Source organism: Sparus aurata, chromosome 14, assembly GCF_900880675.1.
Source record: "Sparus aurata chromosome 14, fSpaAur1.1, whole genome shotgun sequence".
NCBI lineage: Eukaryota > Metazoa > Chordata > Actinopteri > Spariformes > Sparidae > Sparus > Sparus aurata.
Window position 1 is genome coordinate 11746829 of NC_044200.1, and position 25687 is coordinate 11772515.

Sequence of the window (25687 nt, forward strand, 5' to 3'; positions counted from 1 at the left end):
CAAATCTGGAGTATTGAAGAATGCCCTGCACCAAAAAAAAAAAAAAAAAAAAAAAGCGACCCAAATCACACTCGTTATCAAGCAGACAACGGCGCTGTAGCAAAAAGATGACAAAGATGACGACGGGGATAATTTGTCATCCGGCGCATTGATTTCCCATCAGGACTCGGACAGCGCGACGGGGTATCATGGGACCCTTTAATCTAGCATGAAAGACACGGGTAATCCTTGTCTGAGGATTACTCCCGACCAGTACTCTCTCTCTCTCTCTCTCTTCGCATATTCCAACTTGGGTGTACATGTGCTTAAGTACCAACCCACCAATCGTGATCTATCCGAGGCTCCGTCACTCATCCTGAGTCTTAGAGGCGAGAGGGGACATGTTTACTCTCGACTCCGACCGCAACCGAGAGGATTTAACAGTAATAAAAACAGAACCTATGCGAGCTTACATCCTGACCTGTTACTCCAAACATACTGCAGCAGCAGTTTTCTGCCACTAAACCCTCCATTCACAGAGCAATGACATTATGCTGCAACATTTACAGCCCATGAACAGCTCAGTTCTGCACAACACAATGAACCTATGGATATCAAAGCGTAAAGCATTGTGGACTCATTTTTTTTACATTTCAATGCAACCATGATAACCACATTTGCAGGAATAACCATAAACGTATAAGCAGCTTGGAGCCCTGCATGTATCCTACCGGCATAGTGCTGCAGCACTTTCACAACAGAGTAACAACACTGCAGAAATCGTATAAGAAGCAAGGATCCTTACAAAGTGTCTTTGTTTAGACTGATAACACTGTCGTGTGTGCACAGTAAATATATAGCTGGGGTCACAAGCCAGTTAGCTTAGCTTAGCGTTAAAACTAGAAACAGAGGTAACAGCTAGCCTGGCTCTGTCCAAAGGTAGCAAAACCCACCTTCAAGAACCTCTAAAAGATCAATAATTATCATATTTGGACTATTCCTTGGATGGGTGTAGTTACAAAAAATATCTTATCTTTCTTGGCTCAGCTTGGCATTAAGACTGGAAACAGTGGTAAACAGTGCCCTGTCCAAAGGTAACAAAACCCACCCAACAGAACCTCTCAAGCTTAGTAATGAATATTTTCGGACCATTAGTACCTGGGTCTAGTTGCTCAGGTAAGCTTAGCTTGCTATGAATAGCTTATCATGGCATCCAGACAGGAAACAGGGGGAAACAACTAGCCTGGCTCCCACCTAAGAAAACAGCCAAAGCTCATATAATTTCACATTTTTGGACTATTAACTGCATGGAACTAGTTGTTAGGCATTTGCTTTGCTTGCCAGGGCTAGCTTTGCTTAGCATCGAAACTGGAGAAGGGGAAAACAGCTAACCTGGCTCTGTCTAAAAGGCAACAAAAGACACCAAAGAGAGCCCCTAAAGCTACTTATTTCACATTTTTGGTTTATTAAATGGTTTGGATTAGTTGATAGTGTTGGCTCAGCTTGCTAGGGCTATCTTAGCTTAGCACCAAGACTAGAAACAGGGGAAAACAGCTAGCCTGGCTTTTTCATAAAGTAACAAAACCCATTGGAACCTCTCAAGAGAACCTCTAAAGCTCAGTATTTAACATTTTGGACTCTTAACACATGGTCAAATGACACAGATATGAAAAAATGAGATACTTAATCAGCTTGTAGGCTGAATTTGTTATCTTTGGACAGAGCCGGCAAGCTGTTCACCCCTATTTCCAGCCTTTGTGCTAAGCTAAGTAAGCCAACTGCTGGCAGTAGCCTCATATTTAGCGTACAGACATGAGAGTGGTATCAATCTAATCATGTTGTGTCTGGCAAGAAAGCAAAGCATATTTCTCAAAATGTTAAACCATTGCTTTGAGTACAATCGTAAAAAAGTGCAGTCTTGCTCATTCTACAGCAAAGCAAATTCTCCAATGATCACAGAAAAAGACAGAAATTGATCACCAAGTAGCCTTAATCTAACAATTCTACAAGGAGAACATAATCCAAATCGAGCATGAACCACCACCTTTAACACTGAACATACAGAACATGTGAAGAGACCTGACTACAGCCCAGGGACAACTTCAAGTGCACACAGGTGTGATGCTAAAGTTAAAAAGACTTAAAACATCTTGCTAAAAAGTTGCTCCTTGCAAAATTTTCAGAGAAGCGATCCAACCACGGAATCGCACATTACAGGAGCGAGATAGAAAAAATAAAATACTGTTTAAATATGCAAGACGGAACCTTTGAAGCTCCATCCGCAATTTAATCAGTTAATATTTAAAGCAGGGATATTCTTTATATAAGGCATTTGCATGATGGGCCGCATGAGTTAGGAGGGAGTGTGGTGGGAATGAAGACGCAAAGTCTGGGGTATTATGTGGAGGGGATCTTTATCCACTTGCAAATTTTTTATCAGGCATCCTGTTGATCATTGGTATTCAGAGGCTGCGCCGCCTATAATAGCTTGTCAGACAATAAATGCAGCAACATTTTTTTCTTTCCATGGCCGCCCCCCGGGGGAACAGAAATCATCATTACGTTGAGTTTTATTGGCCCTTCTCTCCCCCTGCATCTTTACCTAACGACATCTTATTCTTCATTATCTTGGGTACACATTATCAGACAATATAATGTGGCGGGGGGGCTTGCTCGTGTTCGGATTCAGATTTAGTTTACATGATGTTCAGTTCTCACACATTTAAACCTTTTTTTTTTTTTTTGGAGGGGTCTAGCTTGTTTGTAAGTGGCTTTGCTTACATTGTCCCAGATGTTCTACTGGCAGACACAGACCTGTTGTTGTTATATCAAACAGCTCTGGAAAATGACAATGGAGCGTGAATGGGTAGAGGGCAGAATGGTATAAAAACTGTTACAGCAGCCGAAAAAAGCAGACAAAATACGTGACATTTTAGGGAACACCTACACAGTCACACATCGGTGAGCCTCGCTTTATCGTTCGTTTGACCGTTACCAATTCGCCGAGGCGAAGCCATGAGAATGAAAACTACTGCAGCTCTGCACTCTGGTGATCATTAACCACGTAGTCTGCTTCTGAAAAGAGGAACTACGGCCTGTTCTGATGTGCCGACAGTGTGTTTGACCTGTGAGCGAGGACAGACGCGGATGCATGAAAAACCCGCGGCGACAAAGTCCACACACACACGCGCTGTCACACAGAAAAGCATCCTTTGACCAAACATCTCGAGAAAAAACTCCACGAGACGCGTCGAAAGTAAATGTCATTTCACAAAAAAACAGAAACGAATGCCCCCGGAGAGGTTATGCAAAGCATATTGAACTGTTATATTTCCAGCGGTCACACAATCAAATCGCACAAATATGCAGAAGAGGCCGATTGCCAAGACAGAAAGCAATTCTTCCCGTTCTCTGCTGAGTAGCTCGTCAGAAGATTGAGTCGTCCACTCCATTCTGTTCAAGGCAGCTTTTCATATCTGAGTGCTTCTCGGCAGAGGCCCTTTACTGCACTTTAATTAAGGTTTTGTATGCATTATTCAAATAGAAAATGTTTAAGAGTGGACAAAAGGCTCACATTAGATGGCCCCATGTCCCTTTCAGGAAAAAGAAACAATGCTTCTCTGTCAACAGATGGTATTTACTCAAATTTAGACAGCAAATAAGGGCTAGGGTGAGGCGCTTTTTTTCCCCGAGCCCATTGGCAGTCCATTAAAAAACAAACAAACAAAAAAAAAACAGATTGTGAGCGCGAAAATCCACCGAGAGACGAGGAGAGTGACACGGAATTAGGGATGGTCGCTGCCATTCATCGGCGGCCAAAATCCAATGGAGAAGGTCCTCTGATCGCTACATGAAAAGTGTCTCCAGCAAAGCATTGTAATTGCCTCAAAAAAACAAAAAAAAGAAAGAAAAAGAAAAGAGCTTTCTTCCCTGATCTAAACACGAGCGCAAAAGAATGCGTCCCAGTCAGATGGTACAGTAGGCCGCAGCACCCTAATTGCTTTGATTCTGAACAATATGCTTCTCGAACGGATCTCGAGAGAGAACGGTACATCGGAGGGGTGGGGGAGGGTTCAGCGTTCCGAGCGTGTCTGCTTTCAAGCCGACCACCTCTGCCTGTCATCTCTCCTCAGACACGGAGAGAAAACAGAATTACTGGGGCACTCGGATGAAGGCGGGCGAGGAAATGGGCCAGCGCTCAAAAGTGGCACCGTTTGTGATTTTTGCATATGCTGAATGAGGCTAAAATATACATAAGTGAGACATTAATTCCCTGCTCCGGTTCTCAAGTAGCACAGATTCAGCCCCAGTTTTTCAAGATTACATCCCACGAAAATCAGCTAGCTCGTCATCTGCACGGGGTTCATGACAGCATAATTGAAGAAAAGCAAAAAAAAAAGAAGGGACTATGTAAAAACAGAGCTAACCGCTCCTTTACGTTTCAGTAGATGCTTTCACAACATCCGGCTGGGCCACACCGGAATGATCAATGTCCAAAATAAAATGGTAATTGCCGAACCTCGTAATGAAAATGGATCCGTAATAGATATTTCTCATCAGCGAAAACCTGCAGCCCGGCATGCAATTACCTGGAGTGTTTACAAGCCATTTCAGCATCATATTTTGTGTGTTCAGACACCCAGGCTAAGGTCATTACTTAATTAAATGATTATTCTGGAAGGGAAATGAATATGACAGTGGTATACATGTTTAGTTAAAAAAATAAAAATAAAATAAAAACCAAAAAGCAGAGAGCTACGGTGAAAAATGGGCCAGTCAGTTAGCATTCATCGGTTAGCACTCTACTTTTGGAAGATGCACATGCTAGCTGTCAGACATCGTCAACATGGTGTAATCAGTCTTTTGCAAAGGAATACCACTCAATCTGAGAGTCAGCATGGCGTGATCTTGTGGACTGAATGTCCTCCGCTGAATGTTTCACAACAGTTTCTGCGCTCAGATATTTCGATCAATTTTCCAAAAAGTTCATACGGGGCCCTTGAACAAGCCGATGAAGCCTTTGCACAGAAGTTATGGGGGAACATTTATGCGTTCTTAACTTTTTCCAATTCCATTTTCATTTCCAGTGCAGGCTGCGCTTCAATGTGACCTCAACAAACGTGAGCGGACGGGTACAAACCACCGTGTCATTTGTGACTACAGGGGGACATTCATTAATCCAGAGAGGGCTTCTGCCCCATTATTCCACATGGGAGTCGCATTCATTACATCTGAAATTCAGTGGTATTCCCCTTTAACACGGAATGAGAGGCTTGCCAGGGTGAGTGTGCCCCGTGGATATATATATATATATTCATGGAGATTATTCCCATTAAATGTCAAACAAACTTCACATTCAATGACAAGGTTTTCAGCGTACATTCTGTCTCGACGAGCCGTCCCAAGGACTCGAACGACAGGAAAGATTGCGCTCCAGAAGAAGACACATACGAAAGCTGCATCACTTGTCTCACACAACATGAATGACACACAAAACCCTCGTGGAAGCCAGCATGAGCCATCTGCACACAGAATACGGACATCATAACATCTCAGCAGAGGACTGTTTTAAGTGTTTTGTCATGAATTCAGGTGAGGAACAGACATTTTTGAACCACGTGACCCAAAACACCATTTCAAAACACGTACCCCTGACCGCACCAATTCTGAAGGGAGGGTTGGGGTGGGGGTGGGGTTTTGCAGATGTTCCCCCCCCCCCCCACAGCTGCCGCTACGGCCGCACACATAGCGCGATCTCCACCCCAATGAGAGGGATAAAAAAACAAATGTTGTAAAATGGAAACTTTTTATTTTTCAAAAAAAGCAACAGATTACACAGGTAACTTTCAGCAAATGCAATCCTAACTGAAAACTGTACTCACATTCGGGACTTCAAAAATGAAAGACTCACATACTTACACACAATCTATCTATAATATACAAAAAAGAATACATAATAAATATTAAAATGGCCACAAGAGAAAAAAAGTAAGTCATCGAAAAACAATCAGTAGAGAGCAAATGTAGGGAAAGTAGAAACAAGACGGTGTGCCTTAAATGTCTTTTTTTTTTTCCTTTCTTCCTTGTTGTTGTTTTTTTTTTGTTTTTTTTTTGTTCTTTTACATTTTTTACAAATTGTGCAAGATTTTCATACTAAGGCTCTGGTCTTGAAGTGACTGTTGTCTGATCCACGCGGCACGCATGCATGCACGCTCCGAGACGCACACCCATGCACACACCGACGCGCACACTCACTCACTCACTCGCGTGTACTCACACACACGCACGCACACACACACGCACACACACACACTCCCTGTGCTCTGAGCACTCTGTGGGGTGTAGCAAACCATTGCAGAATCAAAAATGGGCTGCTCAGTGTATGGCCTGTGATGCTCATGGGAGTGGACCAGCTTTTTGAAAAAAAATAAAATAATGGACATGCACTTCACATTGATGCGATTAAGAAAAGGAAAACAAAAAAACTCCCCTCGCATCTATAAAAAAAAACAAAAAAAACGACTTCTCAGGAGTGAATGGAATAAAAATAATAATAATAATAACCCAACAACCAAGAAACATGACAATATCATAACCATTAAGGCAAGAACACCTGGAGTGGCATCAGCAATACTGTAACAATATGATAGTGTTTAGGTACATGGATATGATTAAACATTTAACTACTTCTTCAATGTCTTTTTTAAGCACAAGGTTGTTCTTAAAAGCAACGTCTTTTTGAAAATTCCAAACATCATTTCATCTTTTTGTTTTTGTTTTTTTTGTTGTAAAAGGTGATAAGAAAAAAGAACAATGCCAGACACTAGGGACATAATGGATCGTAAAACTACAAGGAAAACAAAAAAAAAATCATTTCTAGTTTTTAAGTTGCAACTTCAAAAAAACCACACATTTGTAAATCCCCCATCGTTAAAGCCCCCCTCCCCCCCCCCCCCGCTCCCCCGGTAAATGAAAAAGATATCACTTACATTAAAACCATTTTTATCCTCTTGTGGTGGTGTATTCCAACAGTCACCAAGTTTTTGCTTTACTTACAGCGATTGTGTAGTCTGTTGCAAATTAAAGCATTCATCGTTTAGTTTGGAGAGGAAAAAAAAAAGGGGGAGGGGGTTGGGGAGGAAAAGTTGTCCATTGCAATGCAACTGTTGACCCAAGGAAAAGCATCTTTACATCTTCTTTTTAGTGCAACTCTTAAAATGTAAAACATTTCCAGTGACTCCTTGAGAGGTATCATTTCTTAGTTTTTTGTTCTTTTTTCTCTTTTTCTTTTCATATTCATGGATTTCACACCTCACAGAATAAACGCATCTTTCCAAAATATCCAAAGCAAGAAGAGGTCTTGTTTTTTTAATGTTTTGTCAATTTCTTTTTCTTTTCTCTTTTTTTTTTTTTTCTTTTTTCAACTTTTTGCTCCTCTGCATTGGCATGGCCTTCCACAACGTCTGTTTACTAGAACATAAACACAGGAGGGGCATCCAGACCTCCTGCGTGTATTCCCCATTTCCCCTTCAGCCTCCATGTCTGAGACGTTTTTTTTTGTACTCAATCGCCCCGGCGGAGCCTCGTGATTGGCAGTCTACCCTTCTACCTCTGAAAAGAAGGGTTAGAAGAAGGAGGAAAAGGAGGGAAAAAACTGGAGGGTGGAGAGAAGAGAGATAGAAGAGAGAGTGCGCTGTACAATGGGAGCAGGCCCAGATCAAGATCAATCAGGGAAATAGAGACATAGATGAGAAAAAAAGAAAAAAAGCCCACAGCAAAACCTTCATATAACGCAGTAGGGTTCCCTTGGTAACCTGGATTTTCTGCAGTAGAGGAGTGTGGTGCTGAAGCAGCGCCGGAGCTCCCTGTTGGAGAAGATGCAGATGAAAGGATTGACCCCAGCCTGGGCAAAGCTCATCCACACGGCTGCCGTCAGGTAGCCCCCAGGGACCACGGGGCCCCTTGCAAACACCCGCCAGTAGCAGGCGACCAGATAGGGCCCCCACAGTGCCAGGAAGAAAAACGTCATGATGTAGAACATCCTACTAATCCTCTTCTCTGTTTTGAATTCATCCAATACCAGTAGACGCCTGCGGCCCGCTGCGTTGCTGTTCTGCCGGATGCCCAGCAAAGTGGGCGGGGTGGGGCCTCGGCCGAATCCGGCCAGCCAGTTGGCCGCCGCCTGCCCGCTTGCGCCTGGCCCGTGGAAGGTCCAGTTCTGGCTGACAGCAGGCACGAACTGGACAGGCTTCATCTTTCGACGGTCGTGGACGAAGAAGATGAGCTTGAGGTAAACCAGCTGTGTGGCCAGGAGGATGAGCGCCAGCAGGAGCATGAAGCCCAGCGAATCGTTCGCCCTGAAGGAACGGTGCTGGAACGTGCACTGGTCCTCCTCCCGGATGAAAGAGTACGTCCCTACGTCCAGCACCGGCGGGAACGCCATCGCCACCGACAACGTCCACACCATGCAGATGACAGCTAGGCAGGTCCAGAAGGTCAGCCTCTTGGTGTAGAAACGGTGATGTGCGATGGCAAGGTAGCGCGTGACGCTGACACAAAACAGCATAAACGCCGTGTGGAAACAGGAGAGCACACCCAGGAAGGCGATCACCTTGCAGGTCAACGTGCCATAGGTCCAGGCAGAGCCATTCTTGACCGAGGTGAAGACAAAGGGGAAGCAGATGGCGGAGCGCAGGATATCAGACGCGCACAGGTCCAGCAGGAAATAGTAGGGCGCCCGGTGCAGGCTCTTGTCTTTGACCAGCAGGATGGAGATCAGGAGGTTACCGACCACGCCGACTCCGATGATGAAACCCAGTGAGGTCAGTTTGAGGAACGTGGCGAGAGGAGAGACATTCTGCAAGATGGTGTGGTCCCCTGCATGGCTATAGTTCGCCATAGATGGAGGAGGGATCATAAAGATAGCGGAATAGCTTCAGCCAAGTATCATGATCTAGAGGTGGCAGGGGGAGGCGTTAGATCCATTTGGCGGCGTGTTTTGAAGAGGTTTCCAGGCATGTAGGCAACCTCTCCTCTAAGGCATCCTTTGTTCCTTTGTCTCATCACACCTAAAAAAAAATATCATCCACCCATCAGCATTCAGTCCCATACAACAGCTGCATTGTTTTTCAACTGCACTTGCACAATCTAGACTGCGATAAGCAATAATTTTCCCTTCTGCCTGCCTGACATTCACTTATTTATTTATTTTTTGCATTTTAACATTTAGAGTGGCACTCCGAGCTGAGGGGGAGCTCCGCTTCTCCTGTCTAGATACAAGAAGACAGACGGACACATAGACAGACAGTGATGGAGCTTGATTGGATGAAGATAAGAAAAAAGAATTATTATTAAGAATGAACAAAAAAAAAAAAAAAAAAAAAAAACGCTGATGGCAAAGAGTACTCTCCACCAGACCCCATTAAGAAAAGACGCATTTTAACAGAAACGGGGTTAGAGCGCAGAATAAGGAGGGCTCGGTTTGGGATTCATTTGGTAGATTTTTTCAGCGTGTTTTAAGGGGAAATGCGGTCCAAAAAAAAATAAAAATAAGCTGTCCTTCTCCTTCTTCTTCTTCTTCTTGATCACACCCTACACCCTGCAGAACAGAGGACGGCTCTTCTGAAAGCGGCGGATGCCTCGAACAAACTCGCCCTGCCTTTCTGCCATTGTGGCACCAAAAAAAAAAAAAAAAAACTCGACGGCGGGCGCATACATAATAAAAGCATCCGTGTTTCTGTTCTGATTAAAGGTTAACTGGATTACGTTAATAAACAGTGCTCTCATTAGGGACGTTTTATTGAGCCCAGCCTCCATTTTCTTTATATCTTTTTTAACCAGATCATGCTTTTAATGACGAGTTATTAAGAAGAGCACACTGTTTAATTCTGACACCAGAAGCCGCATTTCGACATCATTTCGCGTGTTAATGCGCGGGTGTGATCGTCAAAGCCAGGATGGAGAGAGAGAGGGGGGGGGGAAGGTTTGAAGTGACAATAACAAGCCTGCTGGTGGTAATATTATGGGATGTTTCAAGTCGACACACAGTCTAGTTATATCTGTTTTATTTTTTTTTTAACAAACACTGCTCGTTGGTTCCTACTTACGTGTTTAAATTGCGTCCTCCCGATCAGTCAGTCGAGTATTTCTTTCTTTTCTTTCCGTCTTTCTTTCTTTCTTTCTGTCTTTCTTTTCTTTTCTTTTTTTTTTTTTTTTTACGCGCGACAGATTTCACCAAAAAAACACACTGCGCGTCAAAACCGTCGTCCTTCCATCCCGATCGGCCGGGCGAAGCACAGCACCGCGGCGGATCCGTACGTCCATTAGACGAGAATATATTTTTTCCCCAAGTCCTTCCCGCTACGAATTGCCCAGAATCACAGCCACCACACAAGACAAGGCCGAAAAAAAAAAAAAAAAAAAAAAAAAAAAAAGATCGGAGAGAGACACGGAGAGAGAGAGAGATAGAGAGAGAGGGAGCGAGAGCGATAGACAGACAGACAGACAGACAGCCGATCACAAGATCAATCAAAGATCCATACCTGTTGATAATCCGATTTCGCTTCCCTTCCCGGACGTTATTTACATTGCACGAGTCAGGTATTTCGCTGTTTTTCGAAAAGCCTGATTTGTTGCCTGCCCCCTTTTTTCCTCCACGGTGAATATCCTACAGTAAACGGATCCCAGTGCGCATGCGCCCTGCATCCCTATTTGTGATCCAAGACGCGTCTTGTCTCTTGTTGCAGCAGCAGCAGCAGCAGCAGCTCCCTCTCTCTCACGGCAACATCTGCTCGACGGGGCCGCTGCTGGTCGTTACAGCAGTAGTTATCGTCCATCCCCCTCCGCCGCCTCCCCTCCCGTCTGGTAACGCGGAATGTAACGGATTACTTTTTTTTTTTTTTTTTAATGCGGTTGATTTTATGGTCCCGATGAAAAGGCATCTTTGGGACGATCAGATTGAGTTGGAAAAAATGCGTTTCAAATCACAAGTGGGCCGAGATAAAATCAAATCATGCTGAAATGGGACAAAATCTAAATGAGGTTCTGCACAGGCCGACCACAAATCCTTCCACCCCCACCCTCGCTCATGCTTCCCCTCATCAGATGCATTTAGCAACAGCATTTGTGTATTGTCAACATTACTCATATACAATAGCTCCCCGTCTGCCTCTCATCATGCTCATGCATGTTTCACTCCGCAGAAATGTCGACCATTATGTACAAAACGAGGGGGTTAAGTCAGGCAGCCTAGTTCACCTCAAGCCAGAACGACTTCCCCTCTACTGTATATGCATAATTGACGAGCACTTTGCACACTGTTGTTCATTCTGCCCGAGCGGCATCATAAATTCATGCGATCTGATTTCTCACCCATGTATGGAAAGCTGTGATGTCACGAGCAGTGTAACAAGTGAGTGATGCACACGCCAAGATGTTCCCTTTGTATCTACCTGGCCTGTAAATCATGAATATTTATGATCATGCATGTAGGAAGCGTGTCCCCACTGTGTCACACAGTAGGGGGGACAGTGTGAGCCGAGAGTCAACAAGTGCATTCGCGATGCGGTGACCGAGAGACTGAGTGATTGCTCCGAAAAGAAAAATGTTCCTGCCGTCCAGCTAAATTGAAATGAAGGCCTTCGTGATTTTGTGCGCGGCCAAATACCTCCTAATGAAACGCCACTCATTTTTTGGGCGCAGACCTTGTAATTATTTTGATGTATCGTCTTTCCAAGGTTAATCAAAGATCTTCAATCATCAGTTCAGTCGTCAATCACAAGTAATACAGATGATCCCTTTTTCTGTAAAAGTGAGTTTCATTGAAAACAATGTTGGTTGAAAATAGAGAAAATCTCATTAGATTTGCTCCACTGATGGAAAGTGGAGTAGGCTACATTTACTGAAGTGCTGCACTGAGGTAAACTGAGGGAAAGTCCTTGTGCTTTACTCGAGTACATGAATATTTGAGTAAGTTTACATTTTTACTTCATCAGCTACTTTGCAACTGGAGCTACTTACATGAAAAACATTACAAACTGATGAGACATAATGCTCTGACAAAGATTAAACTCGCCATTCCTTCCTCTTTACCTCGACTCCTTACAGTAAATCAGCGTCCTATAGTGATGCAATGTTACTAGTTATATTTCAGATCATTATGCTGCATCAGAGCCAGGGCTGCATCTTTAAAAATGTATTTATTTTATCAGTGATCAGATTAAAGAAAACAAATTACTGGATCGAATAATCTGCCAGCAGCATTTAACAAAACAGTCTTAAAGATTAAACTAGTGGATTCTTCAAGGGTTCCACCTTTTCATAGCTTGATAGGCATCTAAAGAGACCAATCCACTCTAAACTCCTCTTCTGGTTTGATTTAAATCCCACAGAGATTAATAAATAAATAAATAAAAAATTGGCAGATATGTCAGTCAAAAAGTTACGATTACTAAATTGGATAAAAATTGAATAGAGTATGGTGTAGCGGAACTTGTTTTCTTCTTACCTGCCCCAATTTGCATCTCAACACTTCTTCAGATTTATACTCTGGTCTTTAGGCCGGCACAACAGCACAACAGTATTAATAATCAAATAATGTCACATATCTATGTGTCAAAAAGGGGGAATGTCCTACTTTTGATACTTGAAGCATATTTTCTGAGTATTTTTACACTGTTATCTTGCCGTTTTTAGGACCTGGTTACTTCTTAAACCACCGATTTGCTCCAGGTTTAAAATGTCTGTCAATATCAGACAGTTCTGACATAAACTACAGCAAGAACAATGATAATTTAGCCCAAAGTTGAAGTATGTGTGTGGCCTCCTCCACCTATATTAGAGAAACTACAAATATGTGTCGCAAGTATGCGATTAAAACCTTCTCAAAGTATGAAAAGTCCGGTTTGAACAAATCCGTGAAGGTGATCCGTTCCACATGTGGACACGAAAGCACTCTGAATGACAGACACGTGTGATTACACAGCAGGTTATTGAAGTACCATGCACACCAGGAGTTGTAAAGAGCTTCAGATGAATCAATTTATTAGGCCCCAAAAGCCGCTGTCACACATTTTTAAAGCAGCAGAAATCGCAACAACAACAACGACAACTCCAGTCATTTCATGTCAGCAACCACGCTTCTTGAGATTATTGTGCTTCAAACAGTGGCGATGCTGCGCCGCAGACGCACATGAAAACACACAAGGGAATCACAGTGATAGCTCCAAAAATATGCGCGATATGCACAAAAAAAAAAAAAAAAGAAAAAATGCAAGCATCCCTCAGGAGAGTACAAGTGAATGTAACCGCAGCAGTCTTTTTCATACAGAAGGCAAGCTGTGTTTGGTGTGTTTGATTCTCAGCAGTGCAGACGAAGAACAGTTCCTGGTTCTGGACTTCCTGGATGTTTCCTGTCCATGTGCTTCCCGCTGCGCATTATCCCCCCCTCCTCCCTTCTCCCTTTGTAAGGCACGTCTCTTGTCGGCCGCCTCGACACAAACCTTGTGCCGCCAAGGTGCATAATATCAGGGTCATCCGACAGGTAATAATAATGCGGTGGGGGTGACAGCACGACGGGACGGTGAGAAGAGTCTCCCTCTCCCTCCTCCTCTCATCACAGCTGTCCGTTCCGCTTCCGTGCGTACCAGCCGAGGCAGGCGCAGCAGCCCACCACGGTGAGGACGGTGCCCAGCAGCAGGGCCAGAGCGTCGCCCGCGTCGTACGCCTCCGCCGGGGCGACCAGGGAGAGCAGCAGCAGGCAGACGAGGGCTGCTGCGTTCGGAAGTTCAAGTTTGGGAGCCATGTTGAGCTTTTTTTTTTTTCACGCCGTGGGCTGTTGACTTTTCGGGAAGCTTGGGCTGCGCCTGCGTCACAGTCAGATGACGGCGGGACTTCCTGGTGCGCTCAGCCAATGGCAGAGCAGCTTTATTCTAACCCTCCTGGACGCCTCCCCCCCATCCCCTTAAAGTAGATTCACTTTTTATTTCAGTGGCACAGACATAAATGCACGGTTCTGTCTTTTTTATTTTAATTTTTTTATTTTATTGAAATAAAAATGCAAACGGTTTCATATTCTGGTTAATTATTCTGCAGCGAGTGGGTTGGTGACGCAGCTGCTGTGACCAGGCTGACAGGCCGTCACTGCTTCCCACCCCCACCCCCGGGCCCTGCTATAAACAAAGTAGACTCTTTTACATCCATCAGGCTCATCAACAGCTCTCGTCTGAGGCTTGATATCCCCTCTGAAGACAAACACGCGTTGACGCGCGCGGGCTATCGCTGTCTGCTGCGTGTGACACTTGTTGGTCAAGGTCAGATCATGGCGGGAAGAAAAAAAAAATTGCCACAAGATGGGCGCTCTCCACGTGGTTTTGTGAACTTTCCATGTCCGCATTTCAATTTTCCAACCTCTTATCTCCGATTTCGACCCAGCCGTGCAGCGCCTCGCTCAAGCAACCCCCCCCCCCAACCCCCCGTCTCCTGAAACATGTTGAAATTGCCTGAAATCGGCGGTGACGCGATGACTAAACATCTCGGGCCCGCGCTACAAAACGTTTGGCTTGCAGAGTTGTGTGAGCGTGAGGGCGGGGTTGTGTGCTCTCCTGGGGCACTTTGCCTGTAATTTAATTAGAGCGCACAAGCCAAAGTAAAATATTGACCTTGTAAGGCTGCCATACCTCTGTACCTGCCTGCTCGGAGCGAGGAGATAAATAGGCGCAGGTTCGCCCTCTCTGCTCGCTTTTTTTCCCCTCGTCGTACACGCTCTCTCTCTCCCGCTCCTGCTGTCTGTTTGGCAGTCGGTTCTCGCACAGACACAAGTTTTTTTGAGCCTTGCCTGATCTCTTTGGCGGCCCACATGTCCATTACTGGCGCCCCCCAAAGAGCCTCCTGTTTGGATGATAAATAATAAAGCAGCAATTTCACACGGATTCCCGAAACTGAAGTAAGTTTCAGCTCTTAATAGCGTCATAAAAATCCAACTTAATAGAGGTTTTTAACGTGTTGAGCCATCAGAAAAATGTCCCCCCAGATTCACACTCTGGTAACTACACCGGCGGATACACAAAGCAGCATCAGCAGCACTTACCCTGGATCTCAGCGGTGTAGGTAATTGATCAGTGGGAGGATGAGAGAATATCCAGAAATGAGAGTGTTTGTCTAACGGGCCAGGACAGTGACATTAATCTTCCCCGCTTATGCGTTCTGCATCGTAATGTGCTGCTCAGCACCTGAGCGTCCTCAAATCTGTACGCCGAAGAGACCGATAAAGAGCTCATTGTGTGACAAACTTTATTTTTCAAGACTTAAATTTAAGGTCCAAACCGAAATTTGAATTCTCTTCATTGTCTGTGAGAGGAAACGGTAATGATGTTGCAGCCGCCGGGCAGACGTTTCATTTTCTCAAGGGGATTTAAAAAAAAAAAAAAACGTTTGTGGAGATATTACTTTGGTGGCTGCTGTGAGTGCCATCCTTTCATTCATGCCTGCGCTCATTAGGTTCTCTTAGCTTCCCTCACCAGAGACATCCAGCTAACTTTGTTCGGACCTTCTCGGGCTGAACACCTGGCACGCGCACAGATGACCGGAGCCCCTCTTGTGCCCTCTCGGCTGGTTTGATATAATTTTTTTTTTACTAATATAATGAGGAAAGCAAACATCACTGTCAATGAAAATGTACACTTTATGAAAACAGGGCTTCCCAGCCCCTCCAAATTTTAATTTGTCAATAAAAACAGGACATGGGGGATTTTTGTAGACAAACTGAGCATGCCGTTGTCGGGTGCACTGGCTCAGCTGGGTGTTCGGGACGCACATCAGTTGTGCCCATGGCCGTAGGTGTCATTTACACTGGGGATGCTGAGACAAAGAGACAAAGACAGGGATGTTTGTGGGTGGTGGGGTCAGGTGACGTGGCGTGAAGAGTGACGGTGTAAGCATATGTAGGAGGCTGGGGGTGGATGGATGGGTCGGACACACCCGGACGTTCATCAAGGAGATGGCTGTTTGTGTTAACGTTTACTTATTTGTGGTTCTTAACTTAAGATATGTAACCAATGCACAAATGTGACCTTTTCATTAACCTAACTAAGTGGTTTTGGTGCTGAATCTAACCTAACTGCAACTATTCATATGTCACTGTGGGAACGGCCATGTTGTTTTGGGAGTCAGTGGCGGTGAGCCTATTCAGTCGCTTTTTTCCAATTTGCTAATTACTGCTTGGACCAAACACACACATTGGGATTTGTGACCAAAAATCAATTACAATTTCAGTTCAGCTTCAGTTCCACTGCGCTGTACATTTCCTCAAGTCCAAATTTTTATTTATCCCTTCCATTTTGACTCTAAGAGACGTTTCTTCCCCTCAGTGCCGCTTCCTGCCAGGAATGAGCGGGCGTACCCGGCAAAGGGAGGCGCCCCATAAAAACATCCGTCTCTGCTTGTGTTTGAATCCAATGTCTATGTATTAAACCTCTCACACTGTGCGTGTGTGTGTGTCCGAGTCATGTTCCTGTGATTGGTGGTTGCCTCGCAAAAAAGAAAAGACGCAGTCCTTTCAGTTTGATTGAGACCGTCTTCAACAATTCTTAGTGTCCAGTATTTACGAGACTTTATTTTGGCCAAGGACACAATGCAGTCGTTACCCGTCCTCAAATATTTTAGGTGGGGATGAACTGCGAAGGGCCAGTTCTTTTTTTAGAGGCCTTGGTTTTTGTGAGCATCATCCGTTCTCAATTACTTTCCACAACAGTGAGGACAGAGCTGCACCTTTACCAACCAGGGCACAAAAAATCTCTTCCCCCCCCCCCCCCCCCCCCCCCCCCCGAAGATTAATTATGTTCTGAAATTGGTTTCTCTGAAAACACTGAAAAGCTGACCCTTTAAAGCAATCGCGCGCTTTTGTAGTAGTCTGGTGCACGATCCATAATGAATTGTACTGTGAGTGACATGACAAATGGATTTTCCTGTGTCTTTTGTGGCCTGCGTTTGGAGACGTCGAAATACTTAAGAGGCCCCTGAATTAACAGGGAAAAAAAAAAAAAAAGAAAGGGAAAGGGCAGCTTGGTCGTGTGTAACATAGTGTTGGACCACGCTGACTCACACACTGTTAGGGACGTGGGATGAGCTTAAAAAAAAGGGGAAAAAAAAGAAAAGAAATCACAAACCTGCAACAGATGAATGACGCAGTGTAATTATCTATTCATACTGGAAGCTGAGAGAGGGAGTCTGAGGGTGGATGCTCAACAATCACGCATCTGAGTGTTACGCTGACAGTTGCATAATGCCTTAAAGGGTAATCGATTCATCCTCGCGCTCGCCGGTTCGCTTTTTGCGGAGCCTCGAAATTAGCTCGAGACGACTCGTCACACTTGAATATTTGGTTCCTCTTTTTCTGTCGGTGTGACGTCGTCGTCGTCGCCTCGGCGCGCGGCGGCCGCCTTCACTCTCGGCGCGCTCGGGTGATATTTGAGAGAGAGAGCGGCAGTGTATTCAGAGGTAATATCAAAAACCCAGAATAAACCAGTGATGGTGCAAGAAACAGCTTATGTAAATGTTTTCACTCTTGGCTGAATAAGGTCACTGTTGAGCTGCTGATTGCCAAGTCTCAGATGTCCCAGAAGCTAGAAGAAAGAGAAAAGCAGCACCTGCCAGAAATGTTCCTCTGCTGCGATTGATCTGTTTACTGAAATTAATGTAAAAGCGATGGCCGCCTGGAAAGCAGGAAAAATTCCGATCCGTCTGATTTTTTTTTTTGAGGCGGGCTTTCTTCAAAACATCCTTATTCAAGCCGGAATCCAATTTGAAAAGTTATCGATGTTCCTTTGAAATGGTCAGCGGTGGTGTTTTTTTATGGGCAACGGGTCAACATGGTTACTGAAAAGACGAAAGAACGTTCCACCCTCGACACAACTGTATCGCCTGACAGAGGTCCTGTGGTGAAACGAGTTATCTGACAACAGCTTACTTAAACATCAAGCCGACACGGAGCAGGAATCGTTTCATCCAGAGCGGTGAGGGAACTATCTGGCTGTTCAGCTGCTAAATGACACAGGTTCCCAGACTTTTCAGACCCTGTATCGATATATACCACGCCAAATTTCAATTACCAACAAAAACAAAGAGCCACCCCCGGTATTTAGAGCCTGGTAATGTCGTTTTGCTCTCCTGCTAGAAGTGGCGCTGCTCTGTTCCATCACCGGTTGCTCATGTGCTTGAACCCAACAAGGCCAGCTTTTATCACTTGTCTTTCGACGTATTTTCTTTTCTACTTTGTAGATATGTCGGTATTCCAGTCATTCCACTTTTTAATCAGCTACTGACGAGTCCGAATTAAACTGCGTTCGCTAACTCACAAGCTAACTTTGACATACCACCAGGGGGAACACATGTGCTACTGGTGAAATAGTAATACTGCTCTGCTCTGTCGTGAGTTCACCAGCGATATGCTCATTTCAGATCAGTTCAAGTGTTTTTTTTTTATTGAGGATCGCTGGATGTGTAAGTTCATTAAAACTTAAAAATTGGAGGCTACAACCGGTGGAGTTTTCCCCCCTGCTGGCCATTAGAAACAACACAGGTTTAAGGCACTTTGCATTGGCATCCCTTTTTCAGACACAGCTATGTTCATTTCTGTAATTACAGTCTATGGAAAAGCCAAAACAAAAGTCCGGTAAGATGCTAAAACGCTCCATAAAGCTGAGGGCAGCTGCACAGTCGTGAGATAACTTTCTGTCAGGCTGTCGGAATGTCAGTGGTCTCCTTGCGATTTCCCCTATGGAGTTTCTTATGGAAATGAGTAGAGGCATAATTGATGCCTGCAATGTGTAGCAGCACAGCCCTAAGCTTAAACAAGCAATGTGACAAATATATTTCAAAAATAAAGTACTCTGAAACAATGTCTACCAGCTTACCAAAGTGATTTATCACACAAAATGTAAAACTTATTAAAAAAACAAATTACCTTGGTTTACAAAATGATAACCGTCCTTCACATTTTTCACATTTCTAGAGATGAATCTCCTGCAGTGTATTTTGTATATTTTTTCTTTTTCTATAATAGATTGTGTTTTGCAGAACTGTTCAGATAGATTCAGCTCTTCGGCATCTGTTGCACTGACAAGCTTCTCCGGGACAAAACAGATGGACGCCTTCGAGATAGATGGAAAACGGTGCTGTCCTGGTTGACTCAAGGTGATCAAGTTTTCCTCAGCGGCACGCTAATGTGTATCTCCGTGTCAAATATAGCCGACAGCCGAGTACATCCTGGTTATTCATTGCATGTGTGTGTGTGCGCATATGTATATGCATAGGGGGATTGATAGCTCATCACATTTCCTGTCATGGTGTAAATGTCACCTCTGTTGCTCGCAATGATGAACGCAATCATGTGGTTGGTTCATCATCTGCCGTGTTCATTTCCATGGAAATACACACACGCACACACATAAAAAAGAAAGCCATAGGTGTCACAGGTTTGAAGACGGAGAGTGTGATTCATTGATTTGACACTTGTGTGTGTGGTGTGGTGGGTTGAATGGGTTTTGGAAAATACACTTATCTGCCTTCTCGCCGAGGCCGAGGTGAAAACGTTGATACCACTTTCAAATAAATATCAATTTTAAGCCAGTAGACGGTGAGCTTGTCCTAGCATTAAGACTGCAAGCAAGGAAAGACAATGATTGCTTCCAAAATTCTGTGCCAATATGCTAGGTTAATTTGTATGCTAGAACAGTATGTGAGATTATTCTAAACATTAGTATGAAACCAATGGGCTATTTTCAGGGGAATGTAACGTAGCCTTAATATTCCACAATGCATTGCCCAGTGACAACCACATGACAGACAATGGTGGACAGCAACCAAGTCAGCTTTGCGGTAGGTTAACGTCAATAACACTTGAATTTAAGTGCAAGAATAAGGTTTCACTTTGCCAGCCATGATATATTTTCAAATATCATTGTTTGGTCAAACCATTGTATGGAGATATGTCGATACACTGTTGTGGTTGCAACAGCTAGCTTACATTGAGCAGCTAGCATTAACGATATATAACATAAAAGAGAGGGGACAGGGAATGTAGCTAACGCACCAAGCTAATTTAGTAAGGTAAGATAGTAACCTGCCTTTGTGTGTCGGATCTCAGGAAGAAAAAAAGAAATATGTTGAAAATAAGTTTACTATTTTGGAGAAAGCAAATGACTTCCTGGAGGCTCTGTTGGTTGTCTTCCAGCAATCTCACACATATGACAACACCCCAGGAAGTTTCCACTATTCAACCCCCATAAAACCATAATTTAATTTTTATTTCTGTTTTTGTTTAAATGTTTTAATTAGTGCAACTGGTAGATTTTTTATTATTTTTTTCGTGTTTGGATCTAAGGCTAGCTGTGTCATGTCTTTATATTAAGCTAGTCACCTGCTGCATGTAGTTATCCCCACCAAGGAGGTTATGTTTACTCCTGGATAAAGGATTGGTCTTGGCCCAGATAGAGTGCACCCACCTGACTTTCAGTATGGATCTGGATGAATTCTGTAATATTTCTCACTTTCTTTGACATTCCAAGTTAGGGCATTTTTCCCTTGGGGAAATAATGCATAGATCTTGTACAACAGTACGAAAAGGGGACCCCTGGACCTTGGTAGCGGTATGCGCTCTGCTGAGTGCTATTCTAGTTTGATATTTAACACACAGATACCAGATAGATACAGAAGAGTCTTTCTTTTCGCGTATCTTTCAAACCAGATCACCTTTATTGCTGCATAGTAATGGCCAAAGTGGTGGTTATTGATGCTGACAAAACAAACAACACAAGAAAAGATGGAAAAAGCATACCAATTACTAGTACAACAATCTGCACAGTGCAGTTTAACCTCCTCGCTTGATTTCTATTCTGATTAGCAAGCACACATTAATTTGTTGTTACTGTGATTGTTGATTGTCAGAAAAGAGTCCTTGAGAAAATTCCAGGACAAGAGGTGTGAAAAGGGTCTGCGGGAAACAAAGGAACAGTCTGATTAAGGTCAAGCTATTGCTGCTTTGTCAGGGCTAAACTGACTGATTCGATCCGATTCATTTGGCAGCTCTAAAACACTTTTATCATTGGAAATACATTTGTAGAGTTGTCACATAAAAGACATAAAAGTCATTGTAGGCTGGCAAAAAGTTGCAACAAAATTAGTTTTGTGTTGCATTTTTCTATGTTCAGTCTACTAGTGATTCAGATTTCGCCAGTTTTTCTGCCTTTTGTCGGTGTGTTTTCTTTTTTAAACATATATGCCAAATGGAAAACAACATAAAAGAATGCAGCCAAGCAATGAAAGGAAAAACACTTCTGGTACCTCATTAGTGGATGCACCTCTCTCGCCCATTTAAAGTGCATGGCTGTTGATAAGTGCATTATCAAACAGGCTCATGCTCAGTTGCCGTTGGCTGTTGCCCTTCGGTAGCTGAGGGAAGAGCAAAATAAAAGACAAACCATTCGAAGCATATTATTTTCTTACTATTACTATAAACTCATACAACTTTTTCAGACGAAAAAAAAGAGCATATCCAACTATCGGACATTTTTAGCCACACTAACTTTTTATATAGTTTATTATTAATGCCTGTGCTTGGGTCAGATGAGATCACATATATCATTAATAAAGTCACATGTTATACATTATCTTATCGAGATCCATTCTGCGGTCTCTCTGTCACACGCTTTCAAAACAACCCTGCTGGAAAAAGACAGCATAGACCAGCACCAAGACACAACATATGCTAGTCTATGCTGGGTTTTCCAGCAGGGAAATGCACACGCCACCAGCACGTGCTAGCAAAAAGATCTTTACAACGGCAGCCGCTGGTGTCGTTCCGCTTCTGTCAAAACGTGCTATATGTAAGAATTGGCAGCCCAGTGAATTCATACTTAAAACAAACAGGAAGCATCATATTGCTATAACTATAATTGAAAATGATGTTAACTAGTTAGCTTAGTTAGCTCTGCAGCTAGCAGTGTCGACTGGGAATGTTGTTGGTTACACCGCTAGCACAGGAGCTTCGGACCCAGGACAGGCCTGGTTAGCATGCTAACTTAAGCAAATATCTCTGGAACACAATATATCAAAACCACAACTGTTATTTCTTTACAATCTGTTGATAATTCCAGTTAATTTGTGAATGTTGAATGTGAATGCCCAACTAAAATTCTTACACATTGCACCTTTAACATTTCACCTAGCTCGATTATCAGGCCAACTTTCCTGCAAACATTCGCCTCAGCTCTACTCAGTGTTTAGTATTCATACACAAATGTTAGCATGCTAACACAATTAACTGAAGTAGTGATCATGGTAAACATTAAAGCTGCCAAACATGCTGATGTTAGCCTGGCTGTATATAGGTTCTAAGTATTGTGACAAAATAATGTCATCAGTCTGCCCATTGTTACGTTTGCATATTATTTGGAAAACCCAACAAAGGAAACATTTTTTTTCGACAGATGATCACAATTTCCCCTCTGACTGGCAAGTGTTCGTTGATCGGTCGGGGTCTGGGTTGGATGGTTATCATCAGGGTCGGAGCAAATCAGACCCGTAGACGTTGGGTTAGAAGTGAAAAAACATAACCCAAGGAATCAGAACACTGTGCCACCAGAACAATGTCATGGAACCATTCATGCAAAGAGTCTCAAAAAGTTGAGACCACATTTCTCACACAGTATGAATGATGGGAATTATATACCGCGTAGCTCTGACTGTGTTAATGTTGTACTCTGTTCGATGCTCTGTGCAGACCTTAGATTCTTCTCGTTTGCTACCATTGGCTGGGTCCTTTTAATTTTGGATTTCAAACTGTGCGCGAGGACAGCAGCGAGTGAAAGAACTCAGCAGAGCACTCCGAGATCAGGTGAAAGTGAAGGAGGAGAAAAGAAATGAATAACCTGGAATGAAGGAGAGAAAATAACCTCGGCGTAAACAGATAACGCCACATTCATTATGATTCTAAAACATTTCTAAAGGTGCGCCCACGTCAGATACAAACTTGTTCTGCCAAAAATATGCGCCTCGTGCAAGGTATATTTAGAATTCTACCGGAACATTTTCTCTAATTCTGTATTTTAGCTGTTAGACCCGTGCCACACCGCCGCTTGAGCTTGACCCCCGTGCCGCCTGCTCCCTCATGCATCATGTCGAATCACAGCCGTAAACAACCTATTAAGTGACCTATTTATCTGGGCCAATTCTGCTGGCTCACTCACCCCAATTACTTTGCCGGTGGAATGTCTATTCTGGACCGCTTCACATTGGTTTACACTTAAATCAATACTTCTGCAGAACCAGAAAGTGCTTCCATGTGGCAGCCCTCTCAGCATCCCCTCACATGGCACTTTAAACATGTTATATAAGATAAGGGCTGTGCAGGGAGAGTGTGAGGCTGTGTGTTCGTAATGGGGCAGGAGGAGGGAATTCATGTTGCCTATTTTATCTCTTTTTTGCTTTATTGCTTTAATGAGACTTGTCAAAGACAGTCATTTGTCAGGAGCATGTATCTCAATGACTGCCAGACAGAACAGAACATTGTCTGCAACTGTGTGTCCTCATGTGTTCATAATATTATGCACTTTTTTTTTTTTTTTTCCGAGTGCAGCCTCCCTGGCTGGAGAATGCTTCAGGACGTCAGCTCCATTTACTTATGAAGTTGTACCAGTGCATTTTCTGCAATTGAGCCGTCAGCGGCTGTCAGTCAGGGGAAATTAACGAGTCTGCTGATTGCACTGCTGGTAATTACAGAGTGCAGCTGGAGCAGTGCTGTGTCAAGCCTGGGAGATATTTTAAGCTTACGTCTGTCCTTTCTCTCAACAGCCAGGTCAAGTAATGCTCTACAGAGGATCAGCTCCTCACTGACCGCAGGCGATAACTGTAACCAGCAGGAGTGCCTATAGCGGCGGAGAGACGCAACGCCATAACCAGAGAGACATGGGGGTTAATTTTGAACCTGTGAGTGTCCTTCGGTAAGATGCTGCACTCTCACCTGCCACTGCAAGTCACTCTTGATCATCTGAAGTACACTTGTAATGACGCATAGCTAATATTATATTATTATATATTATTATAATCAGGTCATGATTTGCTGTTGATGTATTTTTTTGGCATTTGAGCAACTGCAAGTTCCCTCATGTTCCATAATAATCAAGAGAAGGCAGACATTTCTAGGGCCAGTATACCTTCAAAAACTCAGTAACTCACATCAAAACAGTCGAGCTTGTTGTTACGATTTTGGGGTGAACTGTCCCTTTAAGATTGCATATTCCTCCCTTTAATTCAGATTCCACATGAAAGCTCTTCCCGGTCAGTTTACAGAACGAGGCCGTGTCATTGACTGATTAAAGTTTTAGTGTTCTCACCGCAGTCTATAAAAGCTAGTGCGCGAGCAAATGACCCTGCCACTTGGCCTCCATTGTGGCTTTTAACAGGCCTATCTGGCAGAGGGAGGCAACGAGGGGACAATGTAACTGTCCTCGGCAGGTCTATTTATTAGTCCACACACATGGATTTTTACACAGTCCAGGCACACACTCTGCACATCCTCTATCCAAAAGGCCTGCGGCATGGAAACACACAAAAAAAAGTCCAGATAGCATCATTTACATGTCGCCGGAGAAATCCCTCGTGAGTGCTCGACAACGCAATCTAGCAATCTAATGTAGCTGCGGAAAGATGCTTGTCATGGCAACAGAGATCACCTACCATTATCTTTGCATAATTCGTGCTTATTTGGAGTGTCATTTGTTACCCAGCTAGCAATTGTTCTCAGCTCTTCCCAACGTTCCTTATCAACCGATCACCACCTGCCTGCAACCTAACCTCATTCCCCTAATAAGCCAAGAGAATAGTATGACACTCTTCTAAACTAACTATTGGCTAGAAAGCAGCTAAGTATATACTCCCCAAAATGTGAGACCAAGCGTACATCCAGAATTGTCGCGATGCTAGTTATTTGTAAAAAAAAAATAAAAAATAAAGGCCACTGCTTGAACACGTTGATTGAAGACACTGCAGCTTTCATTGGTGATTTAATTCATGATGACAATCAAAGGTCAAAAATATTTCCAACATTTGCCTGACCTCTCCCAACACCCACGTCCCCCTGAAAAGTGAGTCAATCCACCCAGGGCAAAACTAAATCATGCACTTCTGTGCCAGTGCAGCAAATCTATCTGGATATAGTTTGCGTCGCAGTGCTTCAGATCAACAGTATTTTCTCTAAGCGTCGCAAGGACACATTGAAATGTACTTGACTCCCCTGCACTGGTCTGTGTCGGGCAGTCCTTGGGATTGGTTCAGTGTTTTTGAAAGGAAAGATTATGTTAGTCTATTCATACCCTTGCATAATTTTTTAGGTTAAACAGATTGAGGTTTTGCACCGTACTTGATACACAATGAGAACACAGCGGTGTGAAGGCAATGCACCTCTTACCTCGCTGCACCCAATATGAACACCGTGACTATATTTTTTTGGCTAGATTTATCCGATGCATTATGCAAGAACGTGCTTTTATTTTGAAAGGTCTACCAGTGAGCAAGTCCAAAATCCTTTTTCCAATTTGTAACCATTAGTCCTTGTTGAATAGTTTGAAACCATTCAAGATAGCCATTAGCTGTCGTTGATTGCTTTTATGTGAACACATCCGACCGAACATTTCCAATATGCCACCTTCAGCTGTGG

At 43.6% G+C, this 25687-nt stretch overlaps 2 protein-coding genes across 3 annotated transcripts; both read right to left on the bottom strand.

Moving 5' to 3' along the window:
• Window positions 1–5768: 5768 nt before the first annotated feature.
• Window positions 5769–10798, bottom strand: gpr85 (G protein-coupled receptor 85). Of its 2 annotated transcripts, none has more exons than XM_030440369.1 (2): window positions 10521–10798; window positions 5769–9047 (listed from the first exon to the last, which is right to left on the bottom strand). In XM_030440369.1, exon 2 carries the CDS (start codon window positions 8894–8896, stop codon window positions 7763–7765), a length of 1134 nt encoding a protein of 377 aa, XP_030296229.1. In that variant the 5' UTR covers window positions 8897–9047; window positions 10521–10798; the 3' UTR covers window positions 5769–7762. The 2 variants fall into 2 exon arrangements, with proteins under 2 accessions (XP_030296229.1, XP_030296231.1); XM_030440371.1 differs by lacking the exon at window positions 10521–10798 and adding an exon at window positions 10086–10406.
• A 2194-nt stretch (window positions 10799–12992) lies between these two features.
• LOC115595648 (small integral membrane protein 30) lies at window positions 12993–13874 on the bottom strand. Its single transcript, XM_030440372.1, has one exon. It carries the CDS (start codon window positions 13778–13780, stop codon window positions 13592–13594), a length of 189 nt encoding a protein of 62 aa, XP_030296232.1. The 5' UTR covers window positions 13781–13874; the 3' UTR covers window positions 12993–13591.
• Between the last annotated feature and the right edge of the window lie 11813 nt (window positions 13875–25687).